At 38.3% G+C, this 19,682-nt stretch overlaps 1 protein-coding gene across 1 annotated transcript in view; it reads right to left on the bottom strand.

Moving 5' to 3' along the window:
- Positions 1 to 1,077: 1,077 nt before the first annotated feature.
- The window catches only part of STPG2 (sperm tail PG-rich repeat containing 2), a 543,661-nt gene continuing 525,056 nt past the window's right edge, over positions 1,078 to 19,682 (bottom strand). Inside the window, 1 exon segment of the mRNA XM_021008393.2 lies at positions 1,078 to 1,219. Within this exon segment, the coding sequence (XP_020864052.1) occupies positions 1,082 to 1,219 (138 nt within the window). The 3' untranslated portion in view covers positions 1,078 to 1,081.

The raw sequence follows: 19,682 nt of genomic DNA, 5'->3' as shown, positions 1-19,682 counted from the left end.
TAGTCCTTCTACAATCAAATCCATTTGAGATCTATTTAGAAACTTGGGGTGTAGAGTAAGAGTTAGGGGAAAGGGAAATCTTGTTTATTCTTGCTTCAATGGACTGCAAATATGAACATCTGTTTCTATTTCAAGTCTGGGGGATTGTGGTTGAAGAAAGTGATTAGTTAGCAAGAGAAAATGTATTTCATTTGAAAACCACAAGTATATGCTGACGAATACTATGACAATTAAAAGATGATGAAGAATTCTGGCAATGTTAGTTGGGAGCTTCTATCCCACTTACTAACATAAACCGAAAAGAACACTTGTCAAAGTAAGACTAACACAGAGACATTCTTCCATAGACAATGTGTCCACGGAACTCCAGGGTTCCAGACAAGCAATGAAGCTAAGACTTTCACAATAGAAAAATGTGAAGGTGCTTCTTGGAATTTCCTTTGTAGTTTCACTAAGTAGGTCAACCATTTACATGGGCTATTGATCTTTGCTTTTATTACCCAAAGGAAAAAAAAAAGGGGTAAATAAATTTCTCTTCAGAACTCTGGTGCCTTTTAATTGATGCAAACTCAGTTAGTGCCCTAACCATAAAGGCATTTAATGAGGTGAGTACTGAATGGAAGAGGAATTTCTCCCTGGGATACCACAGGCCAGAGCACATTCCTGTCCTGATGAAACCCCAGGCCTCGACCACTGTCTCAGACGTTGCATGGATGCTGGTGCTCTGGCTCTCTCCTCTTTTCCATCAGACAAGGGCATTTCTTTCTGACTTAATGACAATCCTTTCGAAATACAATCTCACTTTTTGTATAATTATTTCCAAAAAGACTAGGATGTTGCAAGGCCAAGGGCTTCCGTGGGAACTGACTAAAACAAAGCAGCAGGGAGAGGATGGATGTCTTTGTATTGGGCAAGAAGGGCTAGCCAAAAGAAAGTCTGCCAAAACCATTTTATTAAAGATGGTTTCCAAGTGACTGATACTATGAATCATGCAATTTATGGACTACGGAAAATGAAACAAACGGATCTGAGGCTGCTAATGCAGCTACGGAGGAAGTCAGCAAGACTCACCATTTTAACATCACACGTTTACTTCCCAGACAGGACTGTGTTTCGGTTTCTGAGCCATAGAGACATTTTCCACCTCATACAATAAAGGATTCCGTAGGGTAGCATTAAAGGTTCCTTTCAGCACAGTGTCTCTGAAAATTGGACTTAGCTGTTGAGAATCAAACAAAAGAATAGCTTATGTTAAACATATGTTGCTCAGATTTTGGCAGCTGATGTATAACGTACAGGAAAATACAGCAGAGTAATTATTTTAAAGTTTCATTGATGCCCTTTGTCATTATATCACATTAATTTGGGGGATCCTTCTCGTTCTCCAGATTGAATCTTTTCTTGTAAGAAGTAGATCTGGAAAACTATCTTTACATGTAATTAAAAAAAAATAAAATACTGTTACATGGGGGAAAAACAAATAACAACAAAAAATCCAAGTATATCTGGCCATGTGTATAATATTCCTCCCTAGTTGTCCTCTATGTCACTTCTCTGAGAAGGCTGGAACACTTCATTATCTACTTTCCTGGAACATCACTGAGCTGTCCAATACTCATAGATCAAATTATTTTAGTGATGTTTTATTTTACATTGTTGCAGTCATATAAAATTTGGTTCTGTTCATTTGATGCGATATCAATTCTTACAAATCTTCCCACATTTCTCTGAATTTATCATGTTTCATTTCTTATTGTATAATAATGTCCTATTACATTGACATCCCACATCTTTTCCAGTCATTCTCCAACTGATTGACACCTGCTTTGTTTATAATTACTTGGTACCACAGAGAGTGTTGCAATGAAGGTTTTAGGTTATGTTGGACCTTTGTTATTGGTTTTAATATTTTTGAGATTTTCTTATCTAGAATACCTTTTGGTTTTAGGCACATTAGGTTTTGTCAGAGTACGAAGAGTTTGGTTACGTTACTGTTGTTTCTAAGCCTATTTTCTGTCAAACTGTTTTCTAGTGTTCTCAGCAATCCTTGTATAAAATGAATTCTTTCCCCAATTAATTTACATTTTTGGGATCATCAAACACTGAGCTATTGTTATTCCTTTTTACTTCAAAGTTCTGCTTATCTAGTCAAGTCAACTAATTTTTTGATGTTTGTTCTGTTTTTTTTTTTCAAATCAGACTAAATAATTGGTGATTCTTGTTTAATAATATAGTTGAAATCTGGCAATGCTATAGCCATTCACTTATACTTTTACTGTTTTTTTTTCTCTTTAGATTCTAGGCCACTTCCACCAAATGATGTTGTTGTTTTTTGTCTAGTTCAATAAAATATCCCCTTATTCACTGAATTTGTATTGCACTAAATCTATAAATTGATTAGGTAATATTGTCCTTTGGGTTATATTGGAATGATCCAATCATAGGAAACACCATTTTTCTGGTTATTTAAATCATTATTTCTGTAAGCAGTATTTTATAGTTGTATTTAAGTGTATTGGTAAGCTAACTCCCAGATATAGCTAAGCACATTAGAGAATTACAAATCAATATATTGTTTAATACAAAGATCAAGGTCCTTGACAGTTAGGCAGAATGGGAAAGGCTTTGAGGAGGATGTGATATATTTTGTGGAACTTTAAATAATGGATTATAATTCAGCAAGTAAAGAGGAAGAGGAATGGCATCATTTCAGGCATAGAGAACAGCACGAGGAAAGTCCAGGATGTGTGAGAATACAGGCTGTATCCAGGGTACAAAGCATGACCAGTTTGACTGGGGTATGGATAAAACAATATGAGATGAGTATATAAAGGGAGGATGGTACCAAATTAAGGAGGGTCTTAAATCTAGGCAAGGAACTTTGAATTGTATTCAGAATGCTGTATGGAGTCATAAAAACTTTTTGACCAGAGTAGTGACATGACCAGTTAGCAGTATGAAGGATGGTTTTCGGGTGAAGAGAGTGTGAGAAAGGAACACTTCAATGGAAAACACTGCAATATTCTAGGCAAGTAACAATAAGGACCTGTACTCAGGCAAGTGACAGTGAGAAAAGAGAAACATAGAGAAACGTAAAAGATGTAGGCAGTGGCAAAATTACCACTGGCTATAAGGAATGAAGGAGAAAAAGGTCAAAGATAACTATAAGGTTTCAATTGTGCGTGAATGGGATCAAAGGTGGTGCCAAAAATTAAAATAATTCAAAAAGAAGCACAGATTTGGGGTAGGAGGAGATAATAAGCTTTGTTTTACACATGTTGTATTTGGCTTCCAGGAGCCAAGACGGTGGAGTAAAAAGTAAGTCACTCTCACCTCCCTGATTGGCCTCTGAAAGCCTACAAAATATTGCCCAGGAAAAACTCTGAAACAGCTGAAGCAGCAGAAAGATAGGATGCAGTAGTCTTGTAGCCCAGGAAACTTGGGGGATTAACAGGAAAGGCCCCTCTCACTCTGGGGGAGGAGGAGAAGTACAGAATGAGAGGCATCCCAGCAAGCTAGGGGAAAGCCCCACATTAGCATACCAGGAGAAGACCTGAACCCCAGGGTGATGGAGCAGGCAGGTACTAACACCAGGACACACGAGTGCCTCAATAGAGGCAGGGGAACCAGTGGAAACCAGCTCAGAAAACCACCACATGACATGGTGTTCTCCAGCAGCCATGTCTCCCAGTGCTTCAGCAAAATTCTGGGAAGTATAACTCCAAGAGGTAAAGCTGCAGGCTGAGAGATATCCTGTAGCAGCAAAAAAAAAAATCCCTGTGCAAGGCCCAGGTGAGCAGGAACCAAAGAAAGAAGTATAAGGCCTGGGTGAGGAGGAGGCATCCTCCAGGGGCCAGACTCCCCACCCCTACCCCTAGAGTTCCAGTATTGCTGATTCCAGCCCAACACCAGGAAAACTGCCAAAAGCCTACAGCCTCCAACTGCCAGCACCTGAGGCCCCAGAGCACAAAGCCCGTAACCAGGCCCTGGGCTCCCAGCACAAGAAACTTGGGTCAGTGCCCCCTGCTCTCCAGTAGATGAGCTCAACTTTTTTTTAAAGTCGGGAAATAAGCAAATACCATGAACAAAAAGAAATGTGTGATGCCCATAGATTCTTATTAAGGGGACAGGGAAGATCAAGGCAGAAATCCAGAAGAGGACAACATTGTCAATACACTAACATCCAAAACCTCGAAAGGGACTATACACTGGTCTGAAGCCCAAAAAGCCTTCTTGAAAGAGCTCAAGAAGGATTTTAAAAGTCAAATAAGAGAGGTAGAAGAAAAATTGGGAAAAGAAATGAGAGGTATGCAAGAGAGAGTCAATGGCTTGGAAAAGGAAGGACAAAAATTAACAAGAAGTTATCATCCACTTCCTATATATGGGACAATGGGTTAGGGGCCAGGAATATACAGACAAAAGCATGCGCCTTCAAGGAACTTACATTCAACTGGACAGAGAGAACATTTAAGTAAATAAGTAATTGGAGGGAGAGTGGACAAATAATTCAGAAAATATGGGAAATGGCACCTGGGTTGAGCCTTGAAGGAAGCTAATGAACGTAAAGGGCAAGAGTGAAGAGGGAGTACATCACAGATATGTAGAAGAACCTGCTCAGCAGCATGGACGTAGGGGATGGAGCATCACCTATGAAAAAGAGCAACGGGTCAGATTTAGCTGGAATGTGGTATGTGACCACAACTTATGCCATTTTATGGGAAATGCAGACTGGAGTTAGACCATAAAGGGTTTTTACACGCCAAACAGAAGAAATTGCTTTTTATCGTACACAATGGGAAGAAAATAGAGATACCTTGTAGGCAGCTAAAGATGTGGGGTGGAGCTCAGGAGAAAAGCCAGGATTGGAGATAAAGATTTCAGATTCATCTGTAAAGGAGGTGTAGCTGAAGCTATGGGAATGAATGATATTGCCAAGAAGAAGACAGCCAGGAACTCTATAAGATAGGTGCTATTACCATCCCTGTTTATAGATGGGGAAACTGAGACTAAGAGAAAGTAAATGACTTGCCCAGAATCACACTAATAAATGTTTGAGGCCAAATGGAACTCAGGTCTTCCTGATGACAAATCTATCCACTTGCCTATCTAAACCATTGTGCCTCCTAGCTGCTGTTTCATATTTCAAGTATTTTTGAGTGTACGCCCATAAGTCTTTTGTATTTTAAGCATTTCTTTTGCAGTGCAAGAATTACTTGTCCTATATCTGGTACATCATACCTTTTCCAGAAGTGAACCCTTTAGGGGAGATTCTAGAAATGAAACATATCTAAGCTTTTTTTTAAGAGATTTTTCCAGGGCAGGAGCAGGTTGCAGAAAGTTTAGGAAAACCCTGATTCCCCTACTTCAGAGTCAGGCTCTCCCAAGACCATACTGAAGTCCACTTAGGCCCAAAGCTGGAGCTCTTTATGGAGGGGGCACCCTGTGATCTATGATATAACTTTAATTCAAAGTCATTGAAGAGATAGGTAGAAGAAGTACATTTTACTAGCTGTCTGACCCCTCTGCTAAAAGGTACTTTTGTCTCACCTTTTATTTTCACTGAACAAACTGAAACATTCTTAAAATAGAACCATACCAAACCAAAAGAAAGCATGGCTACCAGATAAAAGTATTCTCTCTTCCATTCAAATCCAATCCAGCAACCATTTATTAAAGTATCAGAGGATATGTATGAGGAATTGTGTAGATAAGTTTAATTAGAGCAGAGAGTATGCATGATGGTACAGTGAGAAATATATGGATTCATTCCTTAAAAAATTCACTAATAAACATATATTATGCTATATGTGGATATCAATGGCTAAATGGACCAATGGATAAATCAATGGCTAAATGACCTAAGGCCAGGTTATGGAGGGGCCTCAAAAACTATTCAAAGAAGTTTAGATTTATTATGGGATTAAAGAATGCAAAGCATCATGAGATCACAGGATTTGGATCTTATCTTTAAGACTACCCAATGCAGCAGTCCTCTTTTACAGAGGAAGAAACTAAGACCTAAAAAGGGTGACTTGCCCAAGAACACAAAAATTATAATTATCAGGACTGGCATTCAATCTTAGACTCTTTACTTCAAATCATGTATCTTTACCAATACAATGCCAAAAAAGTCCTTGAACAAGAGAATGAGATAATGAAAGTAATATTTTAGTAATATGTACCAGGGTATACATTATCATCATCATCATCATCATCATCATCATCATCATGTATTGAGGAGCTATCCTCCACTTACAGCATGGGGTATCATTGTATGGCTCAAAGAGAAGCAGAATAGACATCTCCAGACTCTTCTCCTCTCCCACCTTCTCCAAAGGAAATTTTATTTCCTCCCAGGAAGGGAAGCAAGAAGTTGGGACCAGAAGCTTGGCTGCTCTGTTCTACTGAGAGAAAGGGAATACCTAGTTTAGAATTATATTTATCTGCTCCCTTAAATATTATTAGTCTAGGGGATGTGATTTTTAGCTTCACACTAGCTTCTGATCACTATTTAATTAACAGTAAAATCAGGACTCCACCCTTTATATCCAAGATTTGACCCCTTTCCCACAAAAGATGTTACACGATGAACACAAATAATAAGTAACTAAGAAACACATGTATCCAAGTCCATAGTAAACAGCAAACAGAGAAAATATATATAGTAGAATATAAACCAAACAATGCAGAGTGAAGAGGCTAATCTCATTGCGAGCAATGTAACTCAGCTCATCTGAGAGAGAGAGACAGAGACAGAGAAGGAGGAAGAGAGAGACAGAGAGGAAGGGAGGGAGAGACACAGAGAGAGAGACTCTTAGCTCTCACTCAAGGGACAGTTCTCCAAAGTCTCTAGCATAGCAAACTGGGGATAGGGACATGATGGAGACTGGCAGCTCCTTCCATTTCTTCCCATAGTCCTTCCCTTAAGTAACCTGAAGCAAGGTTAGCATTGTCCATCTTCACTCTCAAAACTGAAAGCCAGAAGAGTCCTGAAGAGACTCTCAGGCTGAGAAAAACTGAAGAAATTCCCTTCTGTCCCATTCTTACTAACTCTGCCTCATCTCTCATGAGGGCACAGCACACTGATCTCCACAAAGGAGAGAGTACCATACTAATTGGCTTTAGGACTAGAGTTATAATAATAAGAAATACTAAAAACAAAAATAATAATTAGCATCAACATAACACTTTAAGGTTTGCAATGCTCTTTACAAATTTCATCCCATTTTATCCTCATGACAACATGGGGAGGTAGGTGCTAATTATGTATTGATCCCATCTTACAGTTGAGAATACAGAGAGAGTTGTTAAGTAACACTAATTGATAACAAGTCTTTCTTTGGCGTGTGTATTTGTGTCTCTAGCTGCTTAGTCTAGTACTTGGCACAAACTAAGAACTCAATAAACGTTTGTTGGGGCAGCTAGGTGGCGCAGTAGATAGAGCACTAGCCCTGGATTCAGGAGAAACTGAGTTCAAATCCAGCCTTAGACACGTAACGCTTACTAGCTGTGTGACCCTCAGCAAGTCACTTAACCCCACTGCCTAGCCAAAAATAAATAAATAAATAAAAAGTGTTTGTTGACTGACACTAAATGGCCTGAGGTCAGTGCTAGTTCGATCAAAACCAATATTGGAACCAAAAACTCAGACACGCTGGCTAGATTGCTAAGGTGGCCAAGTGGGACAGTAGGCTAGTGTTAATTAACCAATGTTTCCCCAATCCGTGTCTCCCGCAATGGTATAAACCTAAAAGTAAAGCAAAGTACATTTTACACACGGCACTAAAGGGCCTTATGTATAAATAAGACTCTCTCTCTCACATGTGTTTGTGTACATATGTATGTATATCTACATACAATTATGTGTTATGCATACTTAAGTATGCATAACATAAAATGTTAAAATATAAAGATATTTAAATATATGTACATATATAATGTAATATATATTCAGAAAATATAGTATATATTAAAAAAGAGAATTTATATAATTTATACAGCCCACTACGTGCTGAGCACTAAGCTAAATAGTAGATAAGATGCTGTTGTTGAAAAGATGCCATTTTAGGGGGCAGCTAGGTAGCTCAGTGGATGGAGCTCTGGCCTTGGAGTCAGAAGGACCTGAGTTCAAATCCAGCCTCAGACACTTAACACTTACTGGCTGTGTGACCCTGGGCAAGTCACTTAACCCCATCGCCTCACCAAAAACAAACAAACAAAAAAAAAAAAAGATGTCATTTTTCAGTCATATCCAACTTTTTGTGACCCCATTTGGGGTTTTATTGGCAAAGGTACTGGAGTGGTTTGCCATTTACTTCTCCAGATCATTTTAGGATGAGGAAACTGAGGCAAATAGGGGTAAGTGACTTGTCCAGGGTCACACAGCTAGTAAGTGTCTGAGGCCAAATTTGATGGTTTCTTCCTGACTCCAAGACTCACGCTCTATCCACTATGCCAGCTAACTGCCCTTGCAGCTAGAGAAGACACAAGATAAATAATCATGGTGCTTGTCTTCACAAACATTACATAAATATAATCTAGATGATAATGTATATGGCAATGTGACCAGATGGGTAGCCTTCTAATAAGGAAGGCAGATTGAAGCCCTTCCCCTGGCATAGATGAGGCATACAATCACACACAAACCACTTCACCTCTCAGCTTTAAGCAATTCTCCAACACACTGCTCTAGATGAAAGGAGGGAAGGCATTCTAGGTGCAGGATGACCCTGCCCAGAGTGATGAGAAGAACAAAGCAGCACATAGTAGCTGTAGACAGTTTCATGGGAGCACAGAGAAGAGGGACATAGAGGAGTGTGCAATGTGTATAAAGGAAGAGGAGGTTGGCAGTGGGCTATGGAGAGCCTTGAATGCCCGTCTAAGGAGTATGGACTCTCTCTAGAAGGCATCGGGGATCCGCCACGGGAATTCTGAGCAGAAGAGGGATATGATCTGCTCTGTATATGATGCAGCCCCATTGTCAGCAGTGCTAAAGGTGTGTGAGGGGCAGCAGAATACCAGCTGGGCAGCTAGGTAAAAATTATCTGGATAGTGATGGTGAGGCATTGTCCTAAGGCTGAGGCAGCAGGAAGAGGAAATGGGAGAAGAGTGTGAGATTGAGGGAAAAGGGTCAGGAGGGATTCAGAGGGAAGTGTAAAAGAGAACAGAAACTTGAGCCATGGATATGTTAATGAAGACGTGATTACATGTCTGATACTACCAAGAATTCTCTTAGAAGATCCCCATTCTGTGACAAGTCCAACATCAATGAATCATAGTTTTCAGGGAATTCAAATAATATCAATCATTTTGGGGACTGATCAGGAGTCCTCTCTCCTGATACAGATGAGCAGCTTCTCTGTAACTGAGTCTGAGAGAGTGGTCTGTGTCCCTAGAAGGCAAGAGACTTGCTCAGGGTCACATATCAATGTGCGTCAGCAGAGGGACTTGAACCCAAATCCTCTTCACTCTAATGCCAGCTTTGTAGTTACTGTCATAGGCTGCCTCTTAATATAAGTATGATCCACGAAAAAGCAAGAAGAAAGAGCTATTTAAAATGAACATAAGTCATTATTCTATAATAAGAAATTACTTTTTTCTCTTTCTTTTGAAACAAAGAGACTAGAGATTATTTTATGCTTTATATCCAGGCCACATGTGGAAGAACACAGTAAGAATGAAAGTTTTTTTAATGGCATTTGAAATAGACTTTACAGCACCCAAACTGGTACAGCTATTCCATGAAACACAAAAATGGTTAACATTTTAGTGACATTTTTTAAAAGTTCACAGCATTCGAAAGAAATACTAGGCCTAAAGAATTGAAAATGAATAACTCAATAGCTATTCATTGCTTACGTTCCTTTTTCCTCCAGATTATCAAACTTAAGTTAGCCCAGACTTTGAGAAAAAATTTTGGAATCTATAATGTATTGACAATAGTGGAGACAACATATCATAGACAAGTACAATTCACATTGCATGCTACATTTATGTTTTTGCCACAGTATTTTAATCTGTCATGGGATCTGCCATAGGGGCTATTCCTTGGACCATGTGTAGATAGGTATTCCTGGCCTGCTTCCAGTGGGCTGTGTAGACAATTTGGAGGAGCCTGCCTCTACTCCGGTGGCTCATGCTGAAAAGACTTGATGATTTCATATGACATGAGAGACCGTGAGTGGACCATTGGTCTGCTGGCTTGTATCTGTTAAAGAAAGAGGTCATTTCTAGCTGGCACTCTATGGACTGTGACTCTTCAGGTGGCACGATGTGTTTCTGGGAAGGAGTGGCAAAGAATAGTACTTCTTTACCTTGATTTTGTGGGATCCATTGTTACTGCCCATGCAGAGCTTGGATGTTCCAAGGCGGGCTGCTCCAGGGGACCTGTGGCTACTTTGATCCTTTTATGTTTAGTCTTTCCTGATGTTCAGTGAAAATACCCCCAAGAAGGACACATCCTGAGGAGTCTGTCATCTTGGGAGGTCTGGAGTCCTGTCTTTACTTGGAGCTGAACGGTGGTAGTTAATGCGATAGTAAGCCCAGAGCCACAGTGGTTGATGACAAGGAGAGGCTTCTGCATTTAAGAAAGAGGCAACAAGAAAGAGAACTGGCCAGGCTGGCCTTTTCAACAGTAAATGGGTATCAGGACTTAGCTAAGCCAAAGTAAAATTTAAAATGGTTAATCAAGTCAAGTCAACAAGCATTTAAGTCACTAAGTATTTATTAACCACCAGGCACTGTGATAAGTATTGGGGATGCAGAGAAAAGCAAACATAGTCCCTCCCAGGAGCTCACAATTACCAGCCTTTCAAATATAATTTTTTATGGGCCTAACTAGCAGTTTTAACGATGTGAAGAGAATGAGAAAAGCGACCCTAATCCCTCTAATTTGAAGTCAGGCTCTCCTAGCAATGTACCCATCAATGATTCTCCTAGCAATGGTCCACAAACACATGGTTCAACATATGTTAAAGCAAGTATCCCAGCCCCTGTGTTCCTAGCAATGTTTCCTTTAAGTTAGATATTCTTAACATTTTCTTTTTCATTTTGCCCCATCACAAGAATTTTTTTCACTTAAGAACATGAGTAGCATTTTTAATAGCTGTCACTATACCAAATACTCATAACCTCCAGGTTGTTGGAATGAAAATCTTTCCAAATAGAGAGATTTAGCAGAGATGATAAAGATTACAAGGGGACAGGATGAGGTATAAGGATGATATCCATATTGTCCTGTTTGCCAAAGATGCTTTTAGCAAGCCTACAGGAGGGTGAGCTTACATACCAATACTTTTATTCTGCTTCAAAAAGCAGTAATTTCAACTCTGTGTCCATAGAATATTAAATAAGGAGAAAAAAAGCAAAACAAAACACAGAAAAGTGACTTGTCCCAAGACCATTTCTAACTGAATCCAGTTGAAAGAAATGAGAATGAGATGACCAAAATAATAGCTAGCATTTAAGTAGCACTTTAGAATTGGCAAAGCACTTTACAGACATTGTCTGATTTGATCTTCAAAGTAGTCCTGTGAGGCTAATTCAAGTTATTTAGATAAAAGGATGATAAAAAGGCACAGAGCCAAGAAATACTATCTAAGATTTTTGGTGCTACATACACTTACATCTAATCACTTTGCCTTATTCAGTTGGAAAGTGCCCCATGTAACTGGAGGAGAATGGCTAAGAAGTAGGAAAAGGATGCTTCTTTCGCAGTTTTATTTGCTTGAAGAGCAGGTAATCTGGGGGAGAAGGTTCCCTTTTCAGAAGAAGTTGCTGAGGTCCTTTCTGATATTTATATGGTCTTTTTTCTAGGTACATCCCCAAATGTATTCACAGTGTAATTGATTTGGAAAAGCTATTAAAAATGAGACCAAAGTATTAACAGATTACACTAAAAATAGAAGCAGATAGAAGAAATGAGAAAATACAACCAGGTTAAAAAAAAGTTGAGGCTGGTTAGGTGACTGGGTCAGGAGATAAATGTAAGTTCAGAGGAGACAAATGCAAAATAATTAGATTGGGAGCCAGAAACCCTGCTAGGGAACCTATGCTAAATGAAAACCATCAAACATTTTGAAGGGGAAAAAAAGACTGTGAGCTTTGGCTTGCAAAGTTATAAAAACCATTATTTCAGATTTGGTTTGGTTTTAAAAGTAATAATAGCAAGTTATATAGGCTAGGAGCCTGCATATGTAAAACACTGATATTTTACTGGAACAACGTGCAGAAGATGTGTATAGTATCAGCTCTGAAACGAACAAACAAAAAAGACAAAATATAAGAGAAGATAAGAATACAGGAAGGACTTACTACCTCTTATTAGCTCTGCAACCCCATGACTATTCAACTTGAGCCCACTTTTCTATTCTGTAAAATTAGAATGCATTTAGGGTTCCTAGAGCAGCTAAGTAGTGCAGTGGATACAGTGCTGAGCCTGGAGTCAGGAAGACTCATCTTCCTGAGTTCAAATCCGGCCTCAAACATTCTAGCTGTGTGACCCTAAGCAAGTCACTCAACCCTGTTTGTCTCAGTTTCCTCATCTATAAAATGAGCTGGAGAAGGAAATGGCAAACCATTCCTGTATCTTTACCAAGAAAACCCCAACTGAAGTCACAAAGAATCAGATGTAACTGAAAATGACTAAACAGGAGTTTCTTACAACTCCGATAGGCTGGCCACATTGTTTTGTTACCAGACACATGCCTGCCTAAAAGACTGTTTTATGCAAAACTCACACAAGGCAAATGCTCACATGGTAGTCAGAAAAAAAGCAACATAGGTCTCTTTCAAGAACTTCAGAATCAATTGTGTGACGTGGGAAAGAATGGCACAGGACCACCTAACATGGTGTGCCCTCATCAGAGGAGGTGCTGTGCTCTATGAGCAAAGCAGAGTTGAAGTACCTCAAAAGAAATGCAAGATGAACAAATTTAGAGAATCCACCTCAAATGTTCACATGGGCCATTTGTGCCTGACCTGGGGTAGAGCATTCCAAGCTCGTATTGGTCTGATCAGCCCCAATCAGACATACTGTAATTTGACTCTAACATAGTGGCGTCATTTTGGTCCTCTTTGAGAATGGATAACCACAACAACAAACCTATCATCCTATGAAATCCTATGATCCTTCTAACACAAAGAAGAATGTGTTCCATCTAGGTAAAACTAGATAAATTTTCTGAAGTCATTAGGATTCTTATCTTTCTACATTATCGCAACTGAAAAGTTCTACAGAAAGTCAAGGGTGGCAAACGTATTGAAGGTAATTTATTGTTCAAAGAGATACTGAGCAGGTCCTGCACAAAGACTGACAGACAGATGTCCAGGCTTAACTTCTAGGGCTCCATGTGACCCATAACGACCAACTAAGGGTCTGAAAATCAAGTGGACTGAATCAATGTTTTCATCGTTTGCACCAAAGGAAGGCAACACTGAGACAGAGCTTACTGAATCCAGTGTTTGGCCTGTGTATCCTGGTGTGTCATCCTAAAATATGTACAAAAATGAATGAAAAATTATTGAAATTTGGCAGGTATGTAATGTGTTCTTTTCAAAATGTTTTATGGTATATTTATTTTAATAATTTGATTGGAACAACTTTTGTATTTTTATTGATTTTTAGGTCTAAATTTAGGTGAAGTGCTCTAATTTTCAATCATTTATTTTAAACCACTGAGGGACTGAGTCACTAAGGATCTGAAGGAGGGGAAGATACCAATGACTTTTTTAATACCAAATGAAGGTGAGCAAGGAGAACATTGACAATTCCCAGTCTCTATGTGAACTTCCTCATTTACATAAAAATGTCATCAGGATGAAATACACATTTCAAGGCCAGCTTGGCCTTGAATACACAGGAACAGGCCAGCTTTCACAAATGACTGTCAGTTGTAGACCACATCTTTACCAATGTATAATTGACTGGAAAATGTAGAAAATATAAGATCCCACTGTACATATTGTTTACAATATGTTAAGCACATTGGTACAAGCTAAAAATGCGTATTATTTATTGACTATAAAAAAGTACATAATCTGGTAATGCCTGGCACATAGTAGGTGCCTTATATGTAATAAATTCTTATTGACTGACTAAACAAGTTGTTTCCAATACATACATGAAAATTACGTACAATTCTTTGGAAGATAGAATAAAAGTGACGACCTTATCAAGAAGCCTCTGATGCTAAAGAATTGAAAATGAATAACTCAATAGCTATTCATTGCTTATGTCCCTTTTTCCTCCAGATTATCAAACTCAAGTTAGTCCAGACTTTGAGAAAAAATTTTGGAATCTATAATGTATTGACAATAGTGGAGACAACATATCATAGACAAGTACAATTCATATTGTATGATAAACAAAGGTGTTTGTCCCTGTCAGGGAGAAGATCCAGAGCAGAGTCCAAGTTGAAGAGGAAATAATATAGATGGTGAAACCCTGTTTGTGGTTGTATTGAATTCCAGAACATAAGACAGCCTCCTGGAGGAGATCCACCAGCACTCAAAGACTGGTGAAGAGATGGCCTACCCAAACACATGGGGAAAAAATGAAGTGAATGAAGAATTCCAATTGCTCAGATTATGACATGCAGTTAAAAGGGCCGTCAGGGCACATCCTTCAGTACATATTAAACATACTTGCAGACATACAACAAGGCAGCTAGAATACTGGTATTTCAAAAATCAGTTTGGAGGGTTTTTTTAAAGGACCTCTACAATTTCTTTTTGTTGTTATTGCTGTTTATTTTGTTCTTTTTGTGTAAATAATATTTCATTTTTTCTAATTACATGGAAGATAGTTTTCAACATTCATTTTTATAAGGTTTTGAGTTCTGAATTTTTCTCCCTCTCTCCCTTCCTTTTTCCCTCCCCAAGACAGCAAGCAATCTGATATAGGTTATACACGTGCAATCATGGAAACATATTTCTACATTAGTCATATTGTGAAAGGAGAAACAGAACAAAAAAGAAAAAGACACAAAATCAAATTAAAAAAAAAAGCAAAAATAGTATGCTTCGATCTGCATTCAGACTCCATAGTTCTTTCTCTGCATATAGATGGCATTTTCCATCACGAGTCTTTTGGAATTGCCTTGGGTCATTATGTTGCTGAGAAGGACTAAGTCAATCACAGTTGATCATCACACAGTATTAGTGATACTGTGTACAATGTTCTCCTGGTTCTTCTCACTTCACTCAGCATCAATTCACATAAGTATTTTCAGGTTTTTCTGAAATCCATCTGGAGCACTGCAATTTCAAAAAGGCACATTCTCTTGCTCTCTCCCTTATTCTTCCTTCTTCCTTCCCTCCCTCCCACTCCCTGTCTCTCTGTCTCTCTCTTTCTCTCTCATATATATATAAAACCTAATATATTCATATACATATATATATATATACATATGCATATATATAAACATATGTATGCAGAGAGAGAAAGAGAGATAATTCCAATTGCCCAGATTTTGACATGCAGTTAGATGGACTACCTAGAGATTTCATTCTTCACTATTCCCTATACATAACTGCAGCCATACAATAAGACAGCTAAAATGAAAAAGACAGGCAAGGTATACCCCAGAGTCTTGGTGGAGTCTTAATCCAACTGGGAGAGACAACATAAAAATGAAAGTTTCACTACGGGGCTAATGATAAGGTCCAGGGATGATTAGGTGGCATCAGTAGGTCCGATGAGAGGGGCTAGGGATGTAAAAGGTATAAAGGCCAACCATGATAGCTTCCTCTCTCAGATATGACATTAGCTGTATTTTTTTTAACTTTTTTGAAACTCAGTTTTCTTATTTTTAAAATGGGGGAATAATGCTTGTGTTAACTTGAGTTGTTTTAAAGATCAAAGGTCAGTGATTTATAAAACTATTATTGTCATCATAATGGCATTCTTATATACACATATAATGCTCTGTCAGATATACTTGAGATAAGAAGAGTTAAAGTTTGTATCAGCTTTGTCTGTATGTTCCTTTGTCCACTGACTAAATATCCCTCCCAGAAAGTAGGGAATTTTACCCTTCTGGAGAGCCTAGCTAACCACTTAAAATTTTTTTCTTTCGAATCAGAGGATAATATGTGGCATGAGACACTTCCACATGGCTTATTCACAACCTTTTTTGTGATTATTCCCACACTGTTTGGGGTACAGTTTAAAGAAATTGAATTTGGTGTCAGAAGACCCAAGTTAGAATCCTGATGCATGCTGGGCAAGTTAGTTAACTTCTCTACACCTTAGTTTTGTCATCTATAAAATTAGATCACCATCTCTGAGGATTCAAATTTGTGGATCACTGCAAGGGCAGTGGAGCAAATAGGCCACGGCATACTCACAATGATGGATTGCATGTAAAATAATAGCATAAAACATGTCATCAGAGATACGCATGACTCAAAAAGGAGGCAGGAGGGATGGATGGCTAGAGTGATGTATTGGTACCCATTTATCACTTAGAGGAAGGCTTCCAGGATGGTGAGTGGATGCTAGTCACAGTCAGACATGGATAATGGCTGCACAGGATGAAAAGAGATGGATGGGCTGTAATCTGTACCACTGGAGGGAGCACCCCTCTCTGTGAGGTCATAGCTCCACTTAACTATGAAAGTATAAGTGATATGAGAGTACCGGTGCTTGATAGGTAATTCTGTCTCCTACTAATTGAGCCTATATCTTTGCTTTTACTGTGAATTTACTCTCATACATACCATTCATTCTGTATAACCTTCCCTGGGAAGGTCACTCCCAGACAGAATCTTCACCACTTTCTTTTTTGGAGGCTGTTCCTAAGTGTTTTGCCGTTAATGTTGTAATAACTTTTATACAAGTACTGCACGCACATATGTGAAATGTTCAATAAAGATGTAACTTGTTGCCCACCATCTGCGTCTTTGGGCTCCTTCAAATCTACTGGGCTTCCCCATAAATCACACCTTTTGCCTCTGCAGCTTATAGTTTAAACATGGCTTATATCTACATCTACAATGATGTGAATAAAATGATCTTCAGCTTCGATTCAAGCAATCAAGGTCACTATATATATGTACATATATATGTATATATATGTATGTATATATATGTATATATGTATGTATATATATGCACACACACATGTGTGTATATGTATGTATACTTACCTCAATTGCTTGAATCAAAACATATACATATATGTATATGTATATATATACATATATATACATATACATATATGATATATCAGCATAAAGGACATTCTTTAATTCACTCCCACAGAAAATGCAGAAAACAGATAAAAGACATGCAGTTCAAGCAGTCTAATTCTTCTCCATCTTTCCCTGCAATATCTTAAACCAGAGGTGGGGAATCCATGGCTTCAGACCACATATGGCCCTCTAGGTCCTCAAGTGTGGTCCTTTGACTGAATCCAAAAAAAAAAATTGTTCTGTGAAGTTTGGATTCAGTCAAAGGGACTCATTGAGGATCTAGAGGGCCACATAGGTTTCCCCACCCCTTCTTTACATAGTCCTTAAGACTTACAGCACTACTCAGGTTTGGCCTCCTCTCAGAAAAGAACTGAACTTAGGTTTCTAGAGAGGTAGCCCCCAGTGCCTTTTACCTGATGACCTCTAGGTTTATGGTTTTACCCTAATGCCTTGGATGCCCCCTCAAAAGTACTCTATTCGCAACATTTGAGTGGTGTCACTCAAATAGAAATGCAAGCTACTAAACCATTTACAAGGATTCTTGTGAGTTGCACACTGACGTAGAAAACCAAAAATTAATATTATCTATATTTTATTGTAGAGGCAGCTAGGTGGCTCAGTGGGTAGAGCACTAAGCTTGGAATCGGGAAGACTTCTCTTTATGAGTTCAAATCTGGCCTCAGACACTTACTAGCTGTGACCCTGGGAAAGTCACCTAACCCTATTTGCCTCAATTTCTCACTTAACCCTACTTGCCTCAGTTTCTTCACACGTAAAATGAGCTGGAGAAGGAAATGGCAAACCACACTAGTATATTTGACAAGAAAATCTCAAATGGGGTCATGAAGAGTCAGACATGACTGAACCACAAAAAAATAGAAAGAAATGCTTTATTGTATTTTATTTATTTTGTTAAATATTTCCTAATTACATTTTAATCTGGTTCAGGACTGCACTGGGTGGTGTTGCCAGCAAATAGGGTAGTTAGATCTGGTATTTGACACCTCAGGACTATATCATGCTATTTCCCTTAATTCAATAAATACTGTCAAACTGATATTAAACAGATCCTCAATGACATAAATGTGTGGTGCAGTTAGTAGTTTTGAAAATTTACCTTTCTGTCAGGTAAATATAGGGTTTTCCTGTTCCAGTAACAGTTCTATAATTTCCACTGAATAATTTTAAAACAATGTTCACACTTCTTTATTCCAACAATTGAAGGCATTAAGATCTTCTTAATTACCTTTGTATCTGCCCCAGTACCTGGTAAAATGCTCTGAACATAAAGGATAATTAGAAAATGGTTGCTACGTGAAAATAAAGAATAATTTCACTGGAAAGAATAAGGATCTGGAATCACTGTGGCCATTTTAACTTCCTTTAGAATGAATTAAACTCAATTCCAAAATAAATAATATTAGGAATGAATAGAGTCCTTGAACCAAAATAGTAAAATTGGCAATATATGTTGGGATAGATAAGAAAAATGTAAATGTTTGGATTGGGGGTTGGGTGGGAAGCTGTGGGTTTAGTTTGGGTCTGGGTTTTTTTTTCTTTTTACTCACTTAGGAGGAAACTCTGAAATTGTGTGAACTGGATAAGAACATAAATTAAATATGATTTGATGGTACAAACAAATCTATAGGTGCATATTAGAATGTTTCAATAACAAATAAATTACTTCTACTCCTAAAAGTTAAGGAAGTATTTAGAATCTTTATTTTAGGACTGAATTAATTTCATCCCAAGAAGAAATGATCAAAGCAATCCTAGATTCTAAGGCTTTCAACTGAAATTACTTTTTCATCCAGCTATCATTCAATTAACGTTTGGGTTCTAGATAAATATCGTGAAGTATTTTAACATAAAGCATTTTGTTGTTGTTCAGTGGTTATATCTGACTCTTGATGACCCCATTTGGGGTTTTCTTGGCAAAGATACTGGAGTGGTTTTGCCATTTTCTTCCCTAGCTCATTTTACAGATGAGGAAATTGAGGCAAACCGGGTTAAGTGGTTTGCCCAGGGTCACACAGCTTGTAAGTATTTGAGGCCAGGTTTGAACTCATGAAGAAGAGTGTTCCTGACTTCAGTCCTGGCACTCTACCCATTCTCTTCCTAGTTGCCCTCTTTTGCCTATTACCTTCATTTTAATTTTCAGGCTCATTTTGTATGAACCAATACTGAATGCTGAAATTACACAAAGGGGATTAACTTCTCCTCTGAGCCAGGAAAGCATTTCAAAGTGCATGCCCACATCCTGAGCAATCTTTTCAAATCTTCCCTAAAACCTATTTTGAAAGTGATAGGATCACAGTTTCAGGTGAAAAAGAATGAGCTCATTAAATAAAACTATCCAAGAGCTTAAAAATATTATAAGCTTGATTTGTAAAATTACAATTGGGTGTCTGGAAACCTCTGAAATATGCAGAATTTCACTAATAAGAAAAAAGAAACATGACAGAACTGATGAAACTTGAGACACTACA

The sequence above is a fragment of the Phascolarctos cinereus genome, unplaced genomic scaffold (assembly GCF_003287225.1).
Source record: "Phascolarctos cinereus isolate Bilbo 61053 unplaced genomic scaffold, phaCin_HiC Scaffold_9;HRSCAF=440, whole genome shotgun sequence".
Taxonomy (NCBI): Eukaryota; Metazoa; Chordata; class Mammalia; order Diprotodontia; family Phascolarctidae; genus Phascolarctos; species Phascolarctos cinereus.
The sequence above is the reverse complement of the archived record's forward strand: the minus strand, read 5'-3'. Positions and strand labels throughout refer to the sequence as shown.